At 46.3% G+C, this 23476-nt stretch overlaps 1 protein-coding gene across 2 annotated transcripts; it reads left to right on the top strand.

Annotated features, from left to right (window-relative positions):
• Positions 1 to 561: 561 nt before the first annotated feature.
• NAA60 (N-alpha-acetyltransferase 60, NatF catalytic subunit) lies at positions 562 to 21734 on the top strand. 2 transcript variants are annotated; one of them, XM_075059295.1, is made up of 7 exons: positions 562 to 717; positions 13681 to 13796; positions 15319 to 15448; positions 16846 to 16942; positions 19242 to 19476; positions 20313 to 20498; positions 21020 to 21734. In XM_075059295.1, the coding sequence occupies exons 2-6, from the start codon at positions 13687 to 13689 to the stop codon at positions 20467 to 20469; spliced, it is 729 nt and encodes a 242-aa protein (XP_074915396.1). In that variant the 5' UTR covers positions 562 to 717; positions 13681 to 13686; the 3' UTR covers positions 20470 to 20498; positions 21020 to 21734. The 2 variants fall into 2 exon arrangements, with proteins under 2 accessions (XP_074915396.1, XP_074915395.1); XM_075059294.1 differs by lacking the exons at positions 20313 to 20498; positions 21020 to 21734 and adding an exon at positions 1857 to 1882 and having other exon boundaries at positions 580 to 717; positions 19242 to 20298.
• Positions 21735 to 23476: the final 1742 nt, after the last annotated feature.

Here is a 23476-nt window from a genome sequence, read left to right as displayed (position 1 = left end):
GCAAAAATGGGAGAGATTAGATGGAAGCTGTGAAAATCTGATTTGAATGAAACAACTGAGAAGGAAACTTGTGTTTGCCCTTCTCTGGCAAAGGAAGCTAAGCAACAATAATATTGTAATAATATGCTTTAACTTTTGGTCAGCCCTGAAGTGGTCAGGCAGCTGGACCAGATGATCGTTGTAGGTCCCTTCCAACTGAAATATCCTGTCTCATCTCACTTTGTAGAGCTTCAACGACAAGGAAAAACCCTTTAAAAATTTCTAATTTCAGGATCAGAGTCGCTATTGGCATCAAGCCCAGCAGCGTGACGGGCCGCCCCGATGCCCCTCGCAGTGTAGTACCGGGGGAAACTGCAGGAGAGGCGTGTGACCAACCCGCGTCCTGTTTCTCAAGCGTTTGTGCTCAGGGATGCATCGCTAATTTTAAAGAGCCCCTTTAATTAGCAGCTTCCCCACCGCGCTGCCCTCCGCTGCTCGGCTCCGCTCGCAGCTGCCCACGTGGCCTCAGAGAGCGGGGCTTCCTGCGCCTGCGCGGCGCCCGCCGGTCACGTGCCGAGGGACAGCCTATCAGGAGGCCCCTTGCTGCGCGGTGCCCGGGGGAAAGGAAGTGCCCGCCGGTGGTGTCTACGGCGGCCGTCGGTTCTTCGACCGCCTCCGTTGACCCGGTATGCGCTGAGCCACCCCGCCCGCCCGCGGCGCGCCCGCCGCTCCTCAGAGGTGAGTGGAGAAGCGCGGTGGGGTCTCCGTCACGGAACGGGGGGGGGGGGGGGGTTGCCATGGCGACCTGCGCCCGGGACGGGCCCGGGCCCGGGCCCGTCCCGGGCGCAGGTCGCCATGGCAACCCCCCCCCCCCCCCCCCGTTCCTAGGCCTTCCCGGGTTGTGCTGCTGCCCGTCCCGGGAAGCGCCGTGCTGGTCCTTGATCCGGAGAGCCCCGTGCGTGCTTACACTCTTGGTGGAAACAACGCAATTATGTTGGTGGAACTGTGTCGTTTGGCTTATTACAAAAATAATCCCCAATTCCGGCACCTCTCTATGCTTGGGTACGATGGCGCCAACAGAAAAAAAACCTGTTCCTTGGTTCTGGTAGAGAGGCGGGAGGTCCCGCAGCTATGCTTACAGCTCTTCCTTCTCTTGGCGCCTTTGGGGGGCTCAGCCAGCAGTGCAGGGGGTCTGTAGCATTAACTAGTGTGTCTCCATTTTCTCTGTAGCAGAATTTCCTTTGGAAGGGTCGGGAATATGTCATGCTTCGCTAGATCCGGCTCCCTCCCTTGCACAGGAGCTGCTCTGGCTCTCCCGGCTGCTCTTTGTCTCCTGACAGCCTGGGTCACAGCTCACAAACCGTCCCGGCTGGCTCAAAGCTAACACACACCACGACAGCTTAGCTTTTCTGTGCTTTGCCCTACAGAAGTGTTGTGTCTGTTTAAACCTGCCTGTAGAGCTTTAGCAGAGAGAAAGCAGTTGTTCGACTTCATATCCAAGTGGGATGACAGCTGAATGTTTTTACAGGGTGTATCTGGAGGCTTTTAATTGCAGTTGATCAAACTGAGCCTCAAACGCTGTCCCAAAGACTTAATGGCACAGTGCTTCCTTGCAGGCGCGGTGGCAGTTGGCTTTGCCAGAAGCATTTGAGCTGCTGTGCCCAATTCCTTGGGCTGCGCAGCGGTGGGTTATACCTATGCTATCTATATGGTGAAAATAGGATCTCTGTTTCTGAGACTGCCAAAGCTGCATGCTGAAAGCGCTGCTTCTTTCTGCGTCCTGTCAGAGTGACTAGGGCTGGTATCATCACCACCAGGATTGCTATGTCCAGCCATGTACCAGAGCCTGTGTCTTAGATGTTTGCTTTTGATTATAGGCATCAAATTATTATAATCTTCTGTGGTAAGCTGTTTAAATATTTAATTATGTTTTCTGTGTTGAGTTTGAACTCTGTTAGCCTGCTCTGTATCTGTTGTAGTTTATCCTGTCTTTGTTATGGTACAGCACCTCCCAAAATCAGCTAGCCTGTGGTAGGTGACCGTGGTGAGCTCCTCTTAACCTTGGCTGCTCTTTGCAGCTATCCCCTCCAATCCTGAGAACTGAATGAACATGGCTGAGTGTCTGGCCTTTTGTTGACAGATATATAGAGGCATTAAATATCTGTAACTCGCTCAGACCAAAGGCTTTCTAAATGGTTGTTTTTCTTTCTCTGTTTGTTCTAATAACTCCCACTGTCCTATTTTTGACTGCTGCTGAGCAGCAAACTAATGTTCTCAGGGAACGCACTGTGAGAGCATGTTTTGGTTTTGTTTTTTTCCCTTGCAGTGGTTAACACAAATTGGAAATGTTTGCCTTTCTCCAACCTGCATTCCTTTTTTATCTACCAACTTACAGACTTTATCTGCCATTTTATTAGTCTTTTGGCATTGTGAGAGCTTTCTACAACTGTGAACAGCTTTAGATTTTACTGTCCTGGAAATCTGTGCACAATCCCAAAGGATCACCAGCCAGTTTTGTTGCATATCTATTAATCTCTTCTTCCATCTAGTTTTTATGAATCTGTTGAATGTATTATAGCTGGAATCTCTTTTCACTATGGATTCATCCTAGATTTGCGTCCGTCCTTTTAATCTGCCATAGATTCTCCTTAGTCCAGTTTAGTTTCCTCAAAAGCCTTTACAGGCGACACTTCCGGTAGCCTTTTGGGAGTGCTAGTGCATGGTATTTTTTCAACTAAATCAATTGCATGTATGAATAAATTCTAGCATATTTCTCAGAAGTGAGTTTCTTTTAAGAAAAGCTGGTGGCTCTCTCCCAACATGTTATAATTAGAGTGGGAACTCTTCATTTACAAGATAACATTGGAGCAGCCTCACCCCCATCAGAAGCAGTGATACTGTGTACTGCTTGGTACCAGGCTTTTAAAGTAGATGCTTTTCTCTTGCAGGTTAAAAAGAGTACTTCTGTTATGTCTTGTAAACTGGTGCTTTAGTTAGTCTTTATATGCCTAGTAGCAAATAAAGAAACATCCAGTAGTGTGTAAGCATTGTTCTAATATGTCATTTTGTTCTTTGAAGTAGCTGCTGCTGTTGTTTCTCTCAGCTGGTTGGTTGGTGTATTTAAAGCAAGTTGACTTAACATGTCTGAGTAATTGCTAAGTGGCTTAAAACCTGTGATGTTCTTAATTTACATTTCTTTTCCTAAACCAGAGTGGTATCATCGTGTCTTTTGGTATCTGGGCTGGCCTCAGAAGTCATGAAATGTTGTGGGAGCTGTCAGTGGAATCCAGAAAAATGGTCTGTTGTAGTTGGGAGCTCAAAGAGCCTTTAACATAGTATGTGTATTTATTTTTTTTTTGTTGATGAAGTGTGGTACTTTTTTCATGTCTGTTGTTATTTCTTTCCCAGTAAGGATGATCTTTTTGCATGTGGGGGTGTGTTTTTCTTTGTGGAGGGTTTTTTGGGGGGAGGTGTTATGAATACAGGTGTTGGGCCAGTACAGTCTGATAGGTTGGTCAGTGAGTCGGTGGTGGTATCTTAGACCATCGGCTGATGTGAACTGGTCCTGCCACCCAAGAAGCCATCCTCCCTCTTCCTGGCTATTTTCCAGCTCTCTGCCCAGCCACTCCCAGCGTAATTTATGGGGTGAGCAGGAGCAGTTGAAACTGTGGTTGCAAAGGCTGCCCCTTGGTGACAGAGCTGTTGTAAATACCTGAGGAATTACAGGTAGCAACCTGGGGACTTCCTTGTGAATGGTTTGCAGAGTTGATTCGGAATTCCTCATGGCTCTGCCTTCCTGCTTACCACAGGCTGCTGGGCTGGAGGCAGCCTTTGGTAATGGACAGGAATTCCCTTCAGTGACTTGGTACCATCGGCTGCTGTTAATGCTTTGTTCCTCTGATGTTAAGATGCTTTTCAAGAAACAATTGAGCTAACCTGTTCAGCGTAGCAGCAGAGAAAGTTCTGTCTTAGCCGAGCACCTCTTCTACAAACTTGAAAGTTAACTGCTATCTAAAATCGTTATTAGAGTGGTATCACTCCTGTCTTCCTGTTTTGTTTTTTTTAACCAGTCATAGCATGTCTGATGGCTTCAGTGCAGGGTGTTGCAAAAAGACTTAGAGCTTCATGTCTCACCCCCCACCCACACTTTCCTCCTTGCAGAAAGGTAAGAACAGGAGCTGTACAGTTTTCCAATGTTAGCTTTTAATTAAGTTTTTAATTTCTCCTTTTCAACTTATTACTGTGGATGTAAGAGCAAACATCTATGCCAGAATCCATTTTAAACGTTACTAGCTTAAAACAGTAGCAGTGGGGTTTTTGAGTTGAACCTGTGTGTCTCACGCTGGAAAACACCATTGAGAAAGAAAAGGAAAAGGAGCCATGTTGTCTCAAATTTTAAATTCGGAATCTTGGAGAGGTGTGAGTTTGGGGTGCTTGTCTGCCAACTAGGGAAGGAATGTTCTTTTCAAGCTTTTTTTTTTTTTTTTTTTTTTTAAAGCACCTTGTTTGCAATAGCCTCTAAAAAGTTACTTGTTAGTGTCTCCTATGATGTAGGCGGAGGGACTGGGTTTTATCGGCAGCCGTGTATTGCTGCTCAGTAATGAGGACAGTGTCTAGGAAATGGAGGCAGGCTCGAATTCCCCTCTCCCAGTGTTTGTACTATACTAGGCTGAATTTTTGGCTGTTTTTTTTAGTCACTACATACATTTTCTGTGTAGCCGTTTATTCTAATTTGGGAATGGCAGCAGGCCCGCATGTATGACGAGTTGTTGGGGGTTGCTTTTTTTTTGTTGTTTTCTGGAGGAGCAGCTGCCTGTTGGAAACTTGCCGTTTGGCATTTCCAGGGTATTAGATCTCTCCTCTAGTGAGCTTCTTGTAAATGTGCCTCTATTGTGACCCTTTGGTTTTAACTCCCTGCAGTGCTACTGTCACAAAGCAGATTTTCTTTTCCACCTCTTAACAAGAAAAGATTTAACAGCAAAACCCTCTTAGAGATTCTTGTTCGCCATTCCCTGGAGGAATTGCTGTATCTGGGGCAGCAGGAAGCCATGCCTTTTGCAGTATGCTTTAGAGACACTTTATTTGAGTACCAGCTCCTGTGAAATCTAAGGCTTCAGTAATGTATCTAGAGCTGTAGAGTAAAAGAAGGAGGCCCAGAGAGCTACTCGTTAACATTTCTGCTGCTGGGAGGCTGACAAGGCAAACTTCAAATGTGCAGAGGATCAGGGATACAAGTATAAAAGGATTTCACTAACAGTAAGTGTTTTCATTTCAAATAAATAACTGCTGCTTGCTGCACAGGTAGAACTATGTTTTGCCTTCTCATTTCTTAATATCCTTTTGGGGTCTGATTCAAATCCTGATCCTTCATGGCAGGAGGCCAAAGTGTTAATTACTGTGATTCTGTGTTTTTGGCTTTCAGGCTTTTAGCCCTGTGGTGTGCACACCTCTGTCTGGGCATAATGCAAAATGAAGTGCAGAGCTGGGGACAAGGCGCAAGTGTATTTCTTAGAATGATGTTTTCAGAATTTCAGAGCTGAGGAAAAATTGGCTGAGCAGCGTGGGGTGAGCCTTTGGGAGGAGGGCTGAATGCCAGGTCGGGTTTTCCCGGGTTGCGTGTGACAGTGCTGCGTTCCTGGCTGTCCAAGTCCGGTGTGCTCTGACCAGGCTCTTGTAGATATTCCACATGAGGAGGGTTTAATATCAAATTTACTTTTTTGGTATATTTGGTGTTACATGGGATTTTGATTTAGCGGAGCGATACAGCAACATACTGAAATCGCAGCACAAGCATAATACAGCAATTGCAGCGTACAGTTGAATCCAAATGCAAACATGATGTCTGTTACTGGTCTATATGCTCACTGTCACGGTGCTTGTCGCCTGCAGTCACTGGGAAGGAATATGCAGATTGAAGCCAGCTTGGCCCCTTTGTTTTCTTCAAAGTTTTATTTATTAATTGTCTGTTTTTTATACTTTGGGCTCAGCCATGTATATGCACCCCCCATCCTGGTCTGGGTAGCTCAGGAAGACATTGTTCTTTGTTAATTGTCTCAGGGCACCTGATGATTCACTGGTGCAGCTGTCTTATCTAAACCCAAGGTTACCCTCCAGTCTCCATGGTGTTGAGATAAATCCAGCTTTCTCTACAAAACATTCTTCCCCAAGCTCATTGTTTTTTGCCCTCCTCCACTGCGGGGGGTGTGCTGGTCGGGCACACTGCCCTGGACAGATTTACTGAGAAGAAAGTCCAGACACTGACAAACTCCTTTCTCCAGAGTCATGTCCCTGAGAGAAGCATGTTAGTGCTAGGGTTATGCTTTGGAGGCAAACGGGATCCACATAGCAGGGCTGGGCTATATGTTCAAGATGTGGCAGACTAGGAGGTTGTGCAGGGGGAGGCAGTTGACAAGGGCAGTTTTCTGCACAGGAAAGGAAGCTGTTACTGAAGCAGTTGAAATAATGAGGAGCTCAAAGTCTTGAGAATGCTCGTCGGTTTGCATAACATACCAGGAATGAGGAGAACTGTATCTTACAGGGTTTGTATGTTGCTTGTCCCAAATGAACCTGCATGGGATTCCTAGAAGGAGCAGAAACATTAAATGGGATAAATAGAGTGTAACAAATAGCATATAGAGGTATGCTTGTATGGCATGCATAGCAGAGGTCGTTGTATTGGTGTAGGCAGCACGTTTAACACCCCAGCTTTCCAATTGCACCTTTGGGTGCAAAGGAACTAGTCTGAGCCCAAGCAGGGTGAAGAGATTTGTTTCTCACTGGTGTTGTGTGGGACTGTGGGCCTGAGCAACCTGATCTAAGTTGGGTTAAACCCCAAAGGGTCCTTCCAGCCTAATTTTTTTTTATTCTATGACCAGGCTTGAAGTAGTACCTAGGAGGTATCAAGCAAGCCAAGTATTTAAATGTCTTTAAAAATTTGGCTCCTATTGCTTTGATAATGTTGCCCTAAGTCACAGAAGTACCTCTTTGAGATTCTTAGTAATGAATTAATAATGTTTTCAAATCCAGTCACAATTTTATTGTGTTAAATGAAAGGAGCTTGGTAACAGGGGTGTCTGTGTGGAACATTCCCTGCGAGACCAGTAACCTAAAAACACAGTAAGCTTGAAATGAAATGCAGAAGGGAAATCTTTACTGCTTTGTTGGAATTAGACCTTTGGCTAGTTCAGATTGAATGGTCTAATGTAAATCAAATCCCCAGTGCCAGATGGCACAAGGTAGAGAGACTTATAGCTGTGAAAGCTCCTGCTGGTGCTCTTGAAGTGATACTCCCCAGACAATAGCAGAGTTTGTGTCTGTTTTGAGTATGGTGATGCTCGGTCACAGCTAACATGTGCCTGTCCTGCATTTTGAGTAGCTCTTAAAATTCCATCTGGACTTTGTTTGATCCTATTTATTTACAAGTGAGAGGGGATGCCAGGTGTCATTAAAATTTTTTTTCATGGAAATCTTGTCTTGCTGGGATTTGAAAACTATCCACACAGAAGTTGCAAACAAGGATTTGTTGGTGACATTGGAGCAGCTCCTCTGGTGAGGGTACCAGCCACAAGGAAATCCAGCTCTGGCCCACTGTGTGTGCATGCAGATCTTCCTGGGAGTATCTGCCAGTCTGTGTTTGTGCTGAGCAGATGGTCTGCTCATGTAAAGTAAAATACAGCTACTGTGTATATGACCGTCGCTGAAGTGCTGGGTAGAAACATGCAGCCGTAGGCAGAGGGACGTGACCTGACAACCAGAGGAAGGGCCAACTCGCATGCTGCCTTTGCAGAGCAGACTTGTTTAGCATCGCTGCAGTTCCTCAGACCTGCCCCATGCATGGTATGTACTTGATAGTTGTCTGCAGGAACTTAATCTTTTCCTTCTGTGGAACTACAGCAGATAATCCTTAATAATCTAGCAGGAGTGTGCTTGAAGAAAATGCTTTGAATTCCAGAAGATGAAAATCTTCAGCCCAAGTAAACAAGGGTCTGCACCATTTAATGACGGAGGTGCCTGCGATACTGGGGTGGTTGGCCATGTGTCTTTCGGGACAGTGCTTCCTGAACCGTAGGATCATTTTGTAAAAATTGCTTTTAAAAACCAAGCCTGCCAGTGCTTGCTTCTCTTTATTCTTTCCTGCAGGTTTGCTTCTTTCTGTTCAGGATGAATTGATTTCAATTAACTTTTAAATTGGAAAGTAAAAGATTTTGATGAACTTCAGCCTAGCTTTGTTTCTGCAAGTGAATAAGATTCCTTCACGTTGTTTTTTGTGTGAACACTAAATTTGAAGCCAATACACCCCTTATTGGAAGTTATATATGTATATGATTCTAGTTAGCATTGGTTTAGCTTTAGTCTTAGATTACCTTTCTTTTATTCTGCCAGGAAATTCAGTGATATTTGTTGCTAGATGATAAAATTTTTATTTGGTATTTTTATGAGCTTATCTGGATGGAAGTTGAAGTCCAAACAAAAATTCACAAAACCAGCATCTTGTGATGGTTCACTGTGGAAATCCAACTCATTTTTGCAGAATGCACAAGGCAGAAACATGGTTAAAACGTGTCTAATAGTGCTAAACAAGGGAAATCTTAAATTGTTGAACCTCTTGGCCAGGCTTTTGTAGGTATGGAAATGCTCGAGGGATTTTCAAATGCATTGAAGCAGCTGCCTGCCAAATTCTAGTAAGCATCATGATTTATCTTGCATTTGAACACCCTGTTGGATTAAGAGTGCTGATTCTGTGTGGCTACCTCAGTTTCTCTAGAAATATGGTATTATGTAGATTTTATCTTTTTTTTTTTTTTTTTTAAATACAAGAGCTCTAAGAGGAAAAGAAAACTTCCTGCTCTTGAGAAAAGCCTGAGTTGAGGTTTCTTAGCTGTGAAGCATCTAGTTCAAGTAAAGAAACTGTCCCTGCACCTGGTAGCTAACCTAAACTCAAAACAAGACCTGCTCTTGCACAGTAGGACCTGGAAGTACTGGTGGTAGAAATATGTCAGTACCCATACTTGGCTCATTGCACTGAGTGAACATTGATAATTCATGGAGTCCCACCCATTGCTTGGCCTGATGCCGGAAGCTAAAGGCTCCTCTGCCTTTTGGACAGAATTGTGAAATACTGTTCTTTAGCTCATTAAAGCTAGAGCTTATTGATGCCAAAGATTTATGATATTATTTTTAAATAGTAAGTTTAGGCCTTAGAATGTGCTTTAATTTAAAATTATATGTTAAGTTGGCTTATTTAGTAATGTACTTGCTATTTCTTTTCATCCAACTTCATTACTGCTAAATATTTGTAATGAGAATTTGACAGGTTCCTCTGCAGCTACCCAATCAATACACCTAAGGCCAAAACATTTTGCTAGATTTGTTTCAACAGTGCAAGGCAGAAGACTAGTAGAAATGCTCAAAACCTTTATACTTTCCTGTAGTTTTTTTTTAATTAATTTGTCATGTGTTAATATCTGCAGGTTTTAGGTAGGAAAGGGAATTTAATGCTCAGTTTCTAGTTCAACTCACTGGTAACTTTGGTATTTTGGAAAGGAGTGTCCTCAGAACTTTTTCAAATGTTTAACTGCATGATCCCTTCATAAGCATAAAATGCTGGCTCCTTTTATAATCATCATAAGCAACTGTTGCCCATTTTGACAAAAGAGTGAGGTCACTCTGCCCCGCTGGGTGGAGAGGCGGTGGATGGTGTTAACCATGCCACTTCGCAGCCCGAGGCCATCATATGAACAAAAGCTTGACACCTGAGAAAAAGATATTAAAAGAAAAAAGATAACTTCACTTTGGGTTTTCAAAAATTGCTGTGGACCTCCTTCAGTTAACTGCATGTGGCTGGAGCCTACGTTTTGCTTCACAGCAACCACTACTTTGTCTCAAAGGTGAGAACTTGGTGGTGTCAGTGTTGCAGTGGTGAGTGGAGCTATGCTACCTCTAAACCCCTAAAGGCCCTTTTAATTTCCATTGAGTCCTAGGGTTGTATTTTACACTGATACTGGGGTTTTTTTGTTATTTCTTTATGCTTCCAAACATATCTTTTGTTCTCTAAAACCAAGTTGACTCTAAAAGTGATACTCTCGTCACTGTACTAGCTGAGGCTTTTGTTCAGGACTCTGGCTCTGCTGATTAAGGCATGCCACAGGCTGCGTGGAGGGTAGGACCTGGGTTTTGGGTGTTTGCCCAAGTATCTGTGAAGAGCCAGAGGCTGTCACCTGGGTATGAGGAGAATTGACTTGCCTGGGGTTTCTTCTCTCTTGGTCATAGCAGCCACTTACTGCAGCTCCTCTGGCGGCAGCAACACCTGGCCAGGGAGGAAGGCACACAGGTCTTCTCTCCTAAAGCCTCGTGGCAGGACACAGCACCAGGTGGGTGTCCTAATGTTCTTTAAATGTGCAAGAGCATCTGGATTGGGTCACATAATGCAAAGCGGATGGAGCAAGTCCCTGCAAACACAACTGGTGCTGGGAAACGGCTGTCTGAATTTGAGGGGAGGGGAATTATCCTGTTCAACAAAACAGTCATGGATTACTTTTTTTTAAGGCTGGCTTCAGCTACAGGATAATGCATAATGCTTGCCTAGCTCTTTGAGAATATAGTGTTAAATAAACATGAACTAATCCTCACAAGAATGTGTCCTGTGCTGGCTCTGCCTCTCCTGCAGCAGCTGCTGGCTAAGTCTGCTCCTAGGCCCCTGCCTTTTCCACTCATTAGCAAAAATAGAGCTCTGTCGTGGTTGTTTCATTTATCTCTGATTTATTAATGCTGAGAGTATTGACTGAGAAGGGGCGTTGCCTTACAGGAGCATCGGAACTTCTCAAGAAAAATAAAATGTGTGAGAAAGAGCACTGCTGTTGCAAACGTGAGTGCCACTTAATGCCCACTAACGAAGCGATGTATTGGGGCTTGGAGCTTCACCATGGCCAAAGCAGCTCTGGCTGTATGTGCCTGCTCGCTCCTCCCTCCTCTACCCCCCCCAGCCTATCTTATGCTACCTGAGCTTTTGCCAAGCAGTTCTGGCCTAGGAACAATTTTGCCCTCATTTTGTGATCTTGTGGTGGGGTCACCGCTTCGAAATGGCTCAGCAAAGGGTCCAGCAAGGGTGGGAGGAGTGCGTGGGTGGGATGGTGGTACTGGGGTCCACACCGCTGTGCATCAGCTATCTCAACCAGCAGCGGTGTGGTTCACATCAGCCAAAGCAAGTGAACGTGCCCTTCCTTCAGGGCCGTGCCGGTTAAAGCTGAGGCATGTTAAAAGGTCACCAGGGGCTGGTGGTGGAGAGCATGCTTACTGCTGCAACAGGGTACAGATTCGAAGTCTAGCTTCAGAGGGCTTGAGCCAGTTCTAGGGGTGTAAAATTAGCTTTAAAAGCAGCAAGGAGTATTGGTTTTGTGGGTCTTCTATATGCTTAAGTTGTTTTGAAACTAGCATCTGGACTGATTGTGAAAGCTGTAAGGCTGCTCAGTAAATACGCAGCCACATTCCTAGAACAGGCTATGAACTAGCTGTGATTCTTTTTAAGGACTTCTTTGGAGAAGAACAAGCAATACATATCAATATATGGATCCCCTTGGATGCCTTTCTTGGGGAAATATGTAGGACTGGTCACTGGGAGGAAAGCTGTGTCTGGGAAGGATCCCTTGCTTAAAGAAGCCCATTCCATTTAATCTTTTTCAAGAGCTGTGGGAAAACGCCATTGGACCTCTGCTCTATCAAAGCATTTTGCTATTCTTTCTGCCTGCACAGGAGGAGGGCTGGCAAAGATTTCTCTAGATAATAGCACACCTTAGTGGTATCCTTTCTTCTCTTGATATATCGGCTGTTTGATGCGTTCCAGGTTGCAGACAAACCAGTGGTAGAGTTCCTCCTTCCTCCCTGGGAGATCCAGGCTGATGCAGCATAGGGGCTTTATGCTACTGTCTGGGAGAACGGAGGAGTGGGAGCTCACGTTGCCCTAGCTAGTGCAAAGGAGTCGTACAACGTGAGTTGCAGGGAGAGTGCCGAAATCAAGGTGAATGTTGTTCTCCTTAGCAGTGCTGATTACCTCTCTTTCAGCATTGATGTTGAGTTCCAAGGACCCCAGCATCTGGGGACTCTCTGCTCTCTGACTATGATCATGTGTGCTAACTGGGAGTTGCTCTCTACCAGTTCATCCAGGGGACTTGCAGAAGAAAGCTAGTTTATGTACCTTAAAAGAGAAATTTGTGGGTGGAATGTGGATTTTATGGCATAGCCTGTTTTGTTTTTTTTTCTTAGGAGTACAGTGGAAGGAGGTGTTTCCAGATTTTTAGGAGAGAAATTGCACACAGTTCTGTGCTGTCAAACATGTCAAACTGGGATCGTTGCTGTGCCTACTCCTTTTGTGTGTCTTTGCCAGTTACAGAGTGTGTTATGGAGGTGATGTGATTTTTGTGTTGAAACTGCTCAAACGGCATATCTAGTCCAGTGGGGAGTGTGTATAAATCTGTTCCTTCTTGAGTGTCTGAGCTTCAAAGCAAGAGCACAGAAGAGCTGAGCATCCATTTCAACAGGAGGGCATACACAAGTGCTGCTGTGTGCAGCTTTTTCTTGGCATTTTGAAACCAAGATTTGAGACTCTTGAAACTGGGAAAGGAAAGTAAAACCAAAACCAAATTACTTTTAAAATTAAGGGTGGTGGGTTTGTTTTTCCTTTGCATCCTGGTCTGGTTCTTTGACCTGGAACTAGGAGGGCTGCGGTGAGAGAGACAAAGCTGTGGAGGGAGAACTGCAGGTGGCCTATGAAAGGGAACAGAGTCCTGCAGCTGCCCTGTCTCTGCCTGCCTTGTTTGCTCTGCGCGCAGTGTCTTGCAGAGGGCTTTGTCCTGCCTAAAGCCTGTTCTCAAGATCTGTTCTTCATTCATGCATCTGCATTACAAATGCTTTACAACCGCTTTAGTTATTGCTTGCTTCTTTCCCTCTGGTACCTTGTTAAAAAAGGCTGAAGATATTGGAGTGTCCTGTATGTGGTTAGCAGGAATGTGGTAGTGCTACGGTGAAAGAAAAGGATATCTTGGGATTTCTGTATTTGAACGCTCTCTGCTGGGCTGGAAAGCCAACCCTAATGGAGTCGTAGCATGTGGGAATGAGGGGAAATGAAATTAGATCTTATTTCACCAGCATAAGTTAAATAAAAATAACATTTTAAAGAATTTGAATCCTCTGTGTACATACTAACTGGAGATGATGGGATTGTGTAAGAGGTCTTTATAAATGTTCTTCTAGCAATGCTTCGTTTTTAAGCTGTTTGTTCAGTTTTAACAAAATGTTGATCCTGCATAGAGATTTGAAGAGCTCCATGCATCATAAGGTACTGTTGGTGCATTGTTGGCTTATTTAATGCAGCATCCTGAGCTCTTTTTGGAAGTGGCTGGTGCCAGATGCTCCTTCACATGCATCGCTGGACTGCTCGCAGGGAGCGGGGTGTGTACAGATGTAGGGCTGGCCAGGGCAGTCAGGCTGAGAAGTGAGCTGTGCTTATCCTGTGGGCAACAGGGCTTTGAATTGCTTCTTGAGTTAACATTGCCGTATTTTGCTTCATCTCTTTTGAAAACTCATTCTGTCCGGAAGAGCAACTTTATTGAACTGAGAACCTCCTGCTGCCTTTGTGCAGATGCCTGACTGAAGCTGAGGGTCAAAATCCACAGTTCATCATTCCTAATGTGCTTTCTTTTCTTGCAGGCGTGAATGACAGAGGAGGTGCCCCCGACTGCACTTACAGACGTAAACTTGCGTCTTCTCTGCCACGATGACATAGACACAGTGAAACAGCTTTGTGGCGACTGGTTCCCAATAGAGTATGTTACTGGTTTGGGGTGTGAGATGATGGGGATCTGGAAACAAATGGTGTGAACCTGCACTGGTCCAGTTCTGAGCTGACACCAAAGGCTCTGCAGCCATCTGGACTGTTGCTAAGATAGCAGCAGGTTCTGAATCTTTTATGTACTGTGGTGGTGTTCCTGTTAATGGCCCATTGCTGCCTGCCTGCAGGGTCCTAAACAGAAAGTTCCTGTGTGCAGATTTTGGCAGAAAAATGAGCTTTGTAATTAAGGGGGTGGATCAGCTTCTCGGGAAAGACTGTGTATGAGATGGGGAAAGGAGCATACCTCCAGGAAAAAGGACAGCATCCCTGTGCTTGTGAAAGAAAGTTGTGTTCTGGAGTGTGCACCAAGAAAGCACTCTCAGAGCTGAACCAAACCGACACGGGGCAACTGTTCCTAAGGGACTGTCTTTCTGAGTGTCCCAGGAGGAGACTGAACAGTACTTGCCTGTGTACTCGGAATCACTGCTGCTCCCAAAGCTCTGTCAAAGATCTGGCTTAAAGCTGATCTCAGTCTGTCCTGGGTCAGTTTCCCAGGCCTCCATTTGGTAAATGCTTGTGTCTGCACAAGCATGGAGATAAGGAGCTTTTCTGGGGGACAGTGATAGCTTTCTGGCTTAAAGCATCCAGGAAAACTACAGCTGTAGACTTCAAGGATATTTTTTTTTTCTTTAGCTTTGTTGAGAAGGTTTATAGAGGATTTTAGTGGATTATAATTAAGATTGCATAAAATGTAACAAACCAGCAAAAGCATTCATAATATTTTGAATTTGTAGATTTCTTTTAAACACAAGGCATGCTGAACTCTCACTTTGAAATAAATCAGTGTAAGCTAGTTTCCCTTTAGTCGCTGCAGAAGGGGGAGGAGAGCTCAAGGTTGGTGATGTGATTTTTTTTTTTTTTTACCAATATGCAGTATTTCTTTCACATGTGTATCAAATTAATGAGATCCTTACGCTCTTAGATGAGGGCAGATGGATCTTGCATTTAAAAATAACTTTCTAAAGATGGAAGTGAAAGCTCTGGGCAACGAATGTAAAATGAAAATGTGGTTGCCTTAGTAAGGCAGGAGGCCATTACATGAGCAGCCTGCATTGCTGCTTAGATGCAATTGAAAGAAACCATGCTACCAAATGGGGCACAGCAGCTGATTGATGTTCGTTGGTACCACACAACAGTTAAGACAGGAAAGGCAAATAACTTCCTAACCCAGATTTCATGGAATAAGCTAAATTAGTAGCATAGAAAAAGCTTTAGAGTGACATATGGCTGAGCTACCTGGCTGTATGTCTTTGCAGAAGACAGCCCTTTCAGTAGTAAAGCTTCCCTCCCTTAGTCTTGTGTAAAATACATTGGCCTGCAGTTCTAGTGACTGGCATTTAAAGATGTTGCTGCCCATTTCCAGTTGAGCAGCATCTGTGCACAATGTTGGCTGTGGCACTGCCTGCTTCTGTGGGCTCTGTGTCCCCAGACATTCCTGTTTTTTTCTTCCTTCCCAGGTACCCTGACTCATGGTACCGAGATATCACTTCCAACAAGAAGTTCTTTTCCCTCGCAGCCACATATAGAGGCTCCATCGTGGGAATGATAGTGGCAGAGATCAAGAGCAGAACAAAAGTGCATAAAGAGGTATGGAACTAAACTGTGCTTCAGTATGAGATAGTCCACCTCTTGCCATGGTTAACTGCTATGGAACCTGTTCAGGGTATTTTTTTTTCCCCTTCCATCCAGACACTTATAAGAGTGATCCTGAGTTAAGAATTTAAGAATTCCAAGAACATGCCAATTTCCAGCTAACGAAGCACAGGTGGTGGGATGTGTCTGAACATGTGGGCTGCTGAGCAGCCTGGTACCACAAAGGCTCTTCCTGCTGGGGCTAGGCAGCTGTGGCCCGATGGGAAGCTTGCTGCCTGATGTGCTGTGCGGAGAAATCAGATCATGCAGGCATAATCCAAAAGTGACTGTGTGGCAGGCCATTTAACTGCTGCCTGGCTGTTTTCAGTGTGCCTGGTCATCGCTGGTCACTGAGGTATGCGCAGCTGTGGGAAAACGAACCTCTTCCTTTCTTACATAAGGCTTGAACTTCCTTAGCTGTGCTGGGCGAGTCACTCCTGTGACTTCCTGCAGAAGCTCCCCTGTTTACATGGTCACTGTCTCGAACACAAAGCAGAGGTAACCAATCTACAGAAAGCTCAGGCTTCAGGGATAACAGAGCTTGAAGGCCAGGAGAGACAACACAGTATAGCAGAGAGGTGAAGAAGAGATGGTCACTGAAGACAGTATGAGAAAAGACCACTGGGTTAGTGTAGGAAAACCAGCATAGGCAAGTGGATTAAAAAAAAAAACAAACGGGGGCAATGCAGAGAGTGCATAACTCCTGAAAGGCCATCAGTGTTATGATTAAACAATGATCTTGACGTTTGTAGGGACTGAGAGCATTGAGTGGCATGGCTCTCTGAGCTTCACCTCAAAGCTAGTGAAAGTCAGAAACTGCATCTTCAGCAACTCTAACAAAAGGCTCTTGTTCCAGCCAAGCTGAAAGCCAGGGGCTTATTCAGACACTGCTGCAGGCAACTGAGCCTGTAGAACATGCTCCTTGTCCTCTACTGCAGTACAGAGATCTCCAGCTGACACGAAGCTCAGATGGAGCATGCAGGCAATAACGACTGTTGCTGGATTGATCTAGACACTGATGGGTAACTCCAGAATTGGCACTTTAAATCTGTCCTGGTAAAGAATGCAAATATATTCTGTCCTTAAGCCCACAAATAATTTATATAGTCAGGAAACGTGATGATTTGTATTCTGCGTCTGGGAAGATGATATGAAAGTAGGAATAACCCCTAAGGGACCATGCTTGAATTTTTTAACTCTGCACATCCTTTCCAGAAGCTTCAGCTAAGACTGTTCAGTGAAGAGAAGTTTCCTGCTCTAGCCTTGTTTTCAGGTGTTCCAGTACGGGATTCTTGCTTTCTCCTGTGCCTCCCCAGGTATCCGATTAAATAACTTGTCATATCTCTACTTAGGATGGAGACATCCTAGCTTCCAATTTTCCTGTGGACACGCAAGTTGCTTACATCCTAAGTCTTGGAGTGGTGAAGGAGTTCAGAAAACACGGAATAGGTAAGATGGTGCTAAGTGACAACTGTGTTTCTGTTATTTGCCACGTGTGGCTAATGGGCATGACTGAAGGAGCTTCACCATTTCACTGGAATACGCTTTTGAAACAAACTTCTTGCTGACGTGTAACCAGCAGTTGGGAAGGTGGTGCAGTCACATCCCCTTCTTGGTGTTAATACAGGTGCACTGAGATGTTTTTACTGGTGTAGGCACAACACGATGTGCAAATGTTTCTGAAGAGCACGAGGCTTTGTCTGTCTTGTTCCTAGGGGACAGCTGAGCACACCAAAAACTTGCAGTCAGTCTCAGCAGCAGGACTGCAAGTGCTAGGACTTCACTCTGGAGCAGGGTTTGAAACAATTTTTCATGAGTATCAGAAGCCTGGTCCCTGAGGCAGAAAACATAGCTGCTTTTAACAGTTCAACTTCAACAGATCAAACATTTAGAAAAAGGCAAAGGGAACTGGAAAAAGTGTGTAACTTGGACCTGATTAAATCTGTCAAATGCATGTAAAAGTCAGCTCTGAATGCCTGCTGCAACACACAGCATTTTTGCAGCCATTTGAAAATCCTGCAGTCAAAAGGGCTTATCTCCATTTAGAGCAGGATGTGTTTTGTCCTCAAAGTGCCCCTCTGATCCAGTTTTAAGTATCTTTGATCTGCAAAAGGAAATAGGCCAGGTTTGGCAGCATGACCCAGTGTTGCACATCTGGAGTCTCTTCAGTGGATACAGGTGTAACTCATTTTCTTCAAGTCCTCCCTTCTCCCCTAGTCATATTCAGAATGGTACAAACTGATAGGATACATAAGAATGACCAGAAGAGACGTCAGTGAGAGCACTGTATTTAAAACTTGCATTGAAATACTAGTGGAGATAAATTTTCTGTACAAAGAAGAAAATACTAGCACAGGATGTTCAGAGAAGGTGGTAAAGAGGTCTTCTGTTCTGTAAAACTGTGGTGGTTTTGAGTCTCCTTTCAGTTTCCAAATCCTAATATTTTTTTTTTCTAACTCCATCTTGCTGGAATTTTCTTCTTTCAGAATCAGTATTTCCTGTATCCATTACATCTATACAGCATGTTGCTGTGCTCTCTCAAAAACTTTGGACCTGTACCTGTAGCAAAACAACCTAAAGAAGTTGCTGCCTGCTGCTGCTTTTACTGAGACCTTTCTCTTGAGAGTTTTTCTACTTGTGTTTGAAGCTGAAGTCTTTACAGCAGGAGGCTTTTCACCCCAGGCATACTTCTAAGCACTAAAGCTCTGATTTTTCTCTGGCAGGCATTAAAAGGCTTTGGTTTCTAGTTCTCTGCTGTTCTTAAACCAGAGGGCAGTTGGATTTCTGTGAGATAGAAGAGTGGAATATCTCATAACAAAATTAAACTGCTCTCCTGTTGATGTCTCTCAGTGTCTTTCTGTGTTTAGCTGATATAAATTCTCACTAAGTATCAAGTGACCATGAAGTCAGGACTGTTGACTTATGCTCTGAAATCCTGTGGGTCCTGCTGAAAGTCTTACGTGCCCTGCAGATTCTGAAACGGCACTGTAATTTTCATCACTGTGTTTGTATTAGCTAAGCTATTTCTTTAGCCTGTTGTTACCACATCTGATGGAAGAAGTTCCCCTGCAGGTTCTGCTGGGTCCTTCATGCCGTGTTGAGGTGATTTGGATGAACCTCCAGGTCTCGTCTCTTGGGGCTAGAGTATCCTCTGTGCTCTCCTCTGGTTTCTCCTGCTGACTAGTGGCTGCAACAAATTCAGGTTGAATGAGACTATGCCTCAGCTCTCTTCCTTAGAAGGGTTCTTAAAATCCTACCAGTTCTTAGATTTTAATTCAAGTTCTGCAGACGAAATGCAATAACCTGCTTGTGAAGTCCTGTTTTGACACTCTGCTGTTTTAAATGGCTTTAAAATAAATAAATGTGATAGAACAGATACCACTGAAAATGACTCACTGACCTTCCCCAAAGCTGAGAGCTGCTTGGCTGGGGATGGGCATTATTGGCAGATTCCCATGTCTGGCTCATCTTTGTGGTTATTGAATCAGAAGTTTATGTCTTTATAAAATCTGCTTTGTGAAGCCATAGTCATAGGTGAGATGAGATTCATATTAAAAACATGTAGTGTGGTCCTGTTAAATTCCTCAAGAAGGTCTGTGAGAACTGGGTGGGGTCTGGGGTCTTCAAGCATGTGCAGCAATCGCTGCTTAGACACTGGGTGCAGATCTCAGCTGGGACCTATGAACCCTTGTGCTGGCCCTGAGAAGGCAGCTGCACTGTGTGATTGTGCTGCTCTTTCCTTCAACAGGTTCGCTCTTGCTTGAAAGTTTAAAAGACCATATATCAACAACTGCCCAAGATCACTGCAAAGCCATCTACCTGCATGTCCTCACGACTAACAACACAGCAATAAACTTCTATGAAAACAGGGACTTTAAACAGCACCACTATCTTCCCTATTATTATTCCATCAGAGGGGTCCTCAAAGATGGCTTTACCTATGTCCTGTACATCAATGGCGGACATCCACCCTGGACAATCTTATATCCTTTACCTTCAGTCTGATTAGCAGTGGAGCACGCTAAGCAGACACCAAACCACATTTTGGGTTAACAATAGCAATCTAGGAAAGCGTGAACTAGGTCTGGGGACTGATGCCCGCTCAGATGTGAGTTTAATCTGAAGCCAGCAGGAAGGCAATGTTAGAGGGATTTGACAGTGACCCGTTTGTGCCCAAGCTCCCCCGACTCCTCTGGGAACAGTTCAGGGAGGCAGTGTAGGATGGTACATTGAATTCTAAGTTGGAGCAAATTTGATGCCGGTGATGGTGAATGCTGGTGTTAAGCCAAAGTGCTAGGTGTGCTTTGGCTTGTGGGGTGCAGGATTTGGCCAGGAGCATGGCAGAGAAGCCCTTGGTCTTGATTCCTGTGACCTAGGATCCCCTGTGACTCTGGCCTGGCCTGGATCTTAGCAGGCTGCTCTCAAACTGACTTTAGGAGTTTGTTTCAGGTCACTGGATCATGGAGAAGAAACTTGACCTTTCCTGGGTGTAGGTAGTCAGTCCAAACCTCTCCAGGCAGGTGGATGGATTGCCATCCCCACGGGAACTTGCTGTGGAGTGCAAAGGGAAGTAGCAGCTGCTTGGAGGAGGTATTTCCCATACAAGTTGGAGCCACTGTTCCCAAATTGCCACCTTTTTCAGTGCAGACCTGCTTTTGACAGAAAGGAGCAGGCAATTAATACAAGGAGCAGATCTGTCTAGTTGAGCAGAGCAGCTTTCACTGTATCATGGGGTCTCTTTAGGGAGTGCTAGTCCACAGAGTATTTTATTATTTCTTAAGTTACAGGGTAGATGTTGCTGTCCTTAACTGATGGCCACTGACTACCTTCAGCACATTGGATCAACGCTAGCCAGCCTGAGCCCGTGTTCAATTCCCCAGAGGATATATCGACAAGCCCAGAGCCTTCTCTGCAGCCTTCTGCCCTGGTCTGGCATTTCTGCCAAGAGTGGCATTGAATATAGTCGGACGATGTGACTGGATCAGAAGATGTACAAAAAGCAGAGGTAGGTATCTGGGGGAAAGTTCCCTCCTCTGCCCGAGGCCGGCAGCGACGTGGTGGCAGTGCCCCATGGCTGCTGTCCTGCGGCAACTGTGAGAGTGTCCTCAAGCGAGGGCTGCTGAAGCTGCAGCTCTGCTGCTGGGCGAGCTGCTGTGTAAGGTGTTGGGGGCATCACTGTGCTCTCGTCTCCAGCTGGTGGCCAAACTCCTACTGGTTTCATTTGAAGGGGATTTGAACTCTGATCTTGTTTACTTGAGCCCAGAGCCTGACAGCAGATTGAACCTGTCCCTGGTGTCTCTCTCCTTTTCCCAGCTGTGTTAGACCAGCTTGCGAGACCCAGAGTGACTGAGTCCTCACTCTTTCCCCAGCTCAGTGTCCCAGCACAGTAACTGGTAGCCCGTTTGCTGCCAGTTGCATTGCATGCCTCTGATAACAGGGTCTTCAGGACAGTGGCCCCCCAGTATGCTTGAAGAGACCCATAGCACCTGGTTTCCCTAAGACAGCTGCCCTCTTTTCTTTCCATAGGATTGTTCTTCCTTTCATCTCCTGAACCATCCGGCTCTGTGATGATTCCAGTGATGACGGTTCTTGGTCAGTGACCCAGCCCCTGGACGGGACTCCTTGTTCCACAGGTTGACCGAGACTTGGTAGACTTTACACTTGACAGGCTGCAGTCCTGACTTACCCCCGTGGCCTGGAGCCCGTGAGCGCTGTCTGGGCTGTCATGCGAGGCATCTGGCTGTGCCGTAGCTGAGGGCCCTTTGCGTCACCAGTCTGTGTGCATGTTGCACTCTCCCTGCCACTTCCCTTGCCTCTGGTTTGCTCCTATTTGTATATGTGATTTAGAGGGGTTCAGCTGCTGTTTCCACACCATGGCTACTGAAAGCAGCATGAATGAGGTTAGTGAATCTGCACTGACCAACCATGTAAATGAGCCGTAAGCGCCCTGACAGGCCACTGCTGGCAGAATATACAGTTGTGCCCTTGTTGCTGGGGAAGGGGAGAACTGGGTGAGGGGAAGTGGAGAGCGAAGATCATGTCTGGGTCCTGCCAAATCAGCTGCTGGTGCTTCCTGCAGGTAACTTCCAGGGAGGGGAACTGCCTCGCATGAGAAACTACCCAGCCCCAACAGCCCTCTGGAGTGACTTAAAAAGCAGCATCTAATTCAGGATGCATCAAGTAGAAGGCAGGGAATGAAATTGCTATTTCATAGTGAAATATATATATATTATACTGTATAGATCTTTCTGCCTTTGTCCAAGTTGGAACGTAGCAGGGGAGGGGAGCTGGGGATGTAGAGCCGCTGCTGCAGCCAGAGCCCTGCAGAGTCTGGTCCAGAGCCCTTCTCCTCCACTGCATGCACCCTCCTTTGGCACCAGGGCTGGACCCTTGCAGCGTCTTTAGGGATGAGCTCTGTGCACAGATCACATTGCCTTTTCCTTGCTGAAGAAAAGCCTCCCCAGCTGCTCACTGGCGTGCTTCAGGCCATAGTCTGGGCTTCCCCTGGGGCTGTGCCGGCCCGTGTCCTGGCTGCAGGACGCTCTCCATGGCTGGGCCAGCCTGGGGCTGAGTCTCGGCTCACTGGAGTTAACGTCTAGCTCGTGTGCTGCAACCAGGCCAGGCACTGTTCCTGTGCCTCAGAGCAAGGTTGGGCGAGTGCTTTGCTTTTAAGGTGGGAGTCTCTGCAGCCCATCCAGCCCGGGCACGTGTCAGAGGCGCAGGTATCCCTTGAGCCCTGCCACATTCCCCTGGTGAATCCCCCTTCCCTGGCTGAGGCTTTTCCTCTGCTCAGCACCATGTTCCTCATTCCTCTCTCAATTTGATACTGGGGCTTGAGCAAAGGAGGTCTAAGCTGCAGCTGGTGCATCGCCTGTGTGTGCAGGCAGTGCCAGTTCTGGCAGTGGGTGTGGGCAGGGCCTGGGGATGAGACACAATACAGGTCAGGCTTAGACTTAGAAGAGAAAGAAAGCATGTTAAGATCTTGCAGCCCAGATGACTGTACAGTCACGTCAGTGTCTGTAAGCCCCTGAGGTGGGAGTTAATTAATAAAAGGGTGCAGGAGGTGAGTTTGCTGTGTGTGGTACTATGCTGGTTCCTGAGAAGGGTGGCCGGGACTACCTTCCCCTTCCCCCGCTGCTGCCACGGGGCTGGCACTGTGTGCTGCTGCTCAGCTCTGTGGCACAGAAAGCCCTGGTGAGCGCAGCTTCCCCTGCGGCCCTGGCCAGCCCTGCAGCCTGGACTGCAGGAAGCAGCTTGATCCAGCCCGAGGGGCTGGCACGTACCATGTTTTGGAGCAGCAGAAGGCTGTTCTGCTGGGAGGTGCTGGTACCCTCTTCTGGGGCTGAAAGAGGTCTAGCTCAATGACTGTTTGACACAAAGTAAGAAGGTGTCTCTGTGAGGACAGTCAAGCTTGGAGCTGTTGGAGAGTCCATCCTCGGAGACCTTCAAGCCCCAAGAAGCCAGGGCTGACCTCAGTGTGGGCCTTGCTCTGAGGCTGTTGGAACAGATCACTTCAGAGGATCCTTCCAACCTACACATCCCTGGTTCCCCTTCAGTTTAGAAGCACAAGCAGCACGCTGCAGTCAGCTGGGTGCAAAGTTGCGGCTGCTGGCCTGCATGCAGCAAGCAGGCTGAGTAAGGCTCAAGGGACTGTTTTGTGGCAGAGGACATGCGCTGGGGCAGGGAGATGCAGGCTGAGCTGGGGCAGATGCAGCTTTGGCTGAGGTTCCTCTCGGGGTTTTAGCTGGGCCATGGGGTGGGAGAGGGGCTCTGCTGCCGGGGGACTGAGATAGCGTGGTGTGTTGGCAGCCTGCTGCCACCGACATTCCCCTCCGCGGGGCTGTGTGCTCCTGCCTGGGAGCGATGTGGTGGAGCCGCTTGCAGAAGAGCGGGGCAGGTCTGTGTAGCCAAGGGCTCAGCTGAGCGGACAGGGGCATCCTGCGCATCCCCTTCTGTGCCGTGGAGCTGGCTGGGTCCTTCGGC

Source organism: Buteo buteo, chromosome 29 (genome assembly GCF_964188355.1).
Source record: "Buteo buteo chromosome 29, bButBut1.hap1.1, whole genome shotgun sequence".
NCBI classification, from domain to species: Eukaryota; Metazoa; Chordata; class Aves; order Accipitriformes; family Accipitridae; genus Buteo; species Buteo buteo.
Note: the sequence above shows the minus strand (reverse complement) of the source record. Positions and strands in the feature narration are given on the sequence as shown.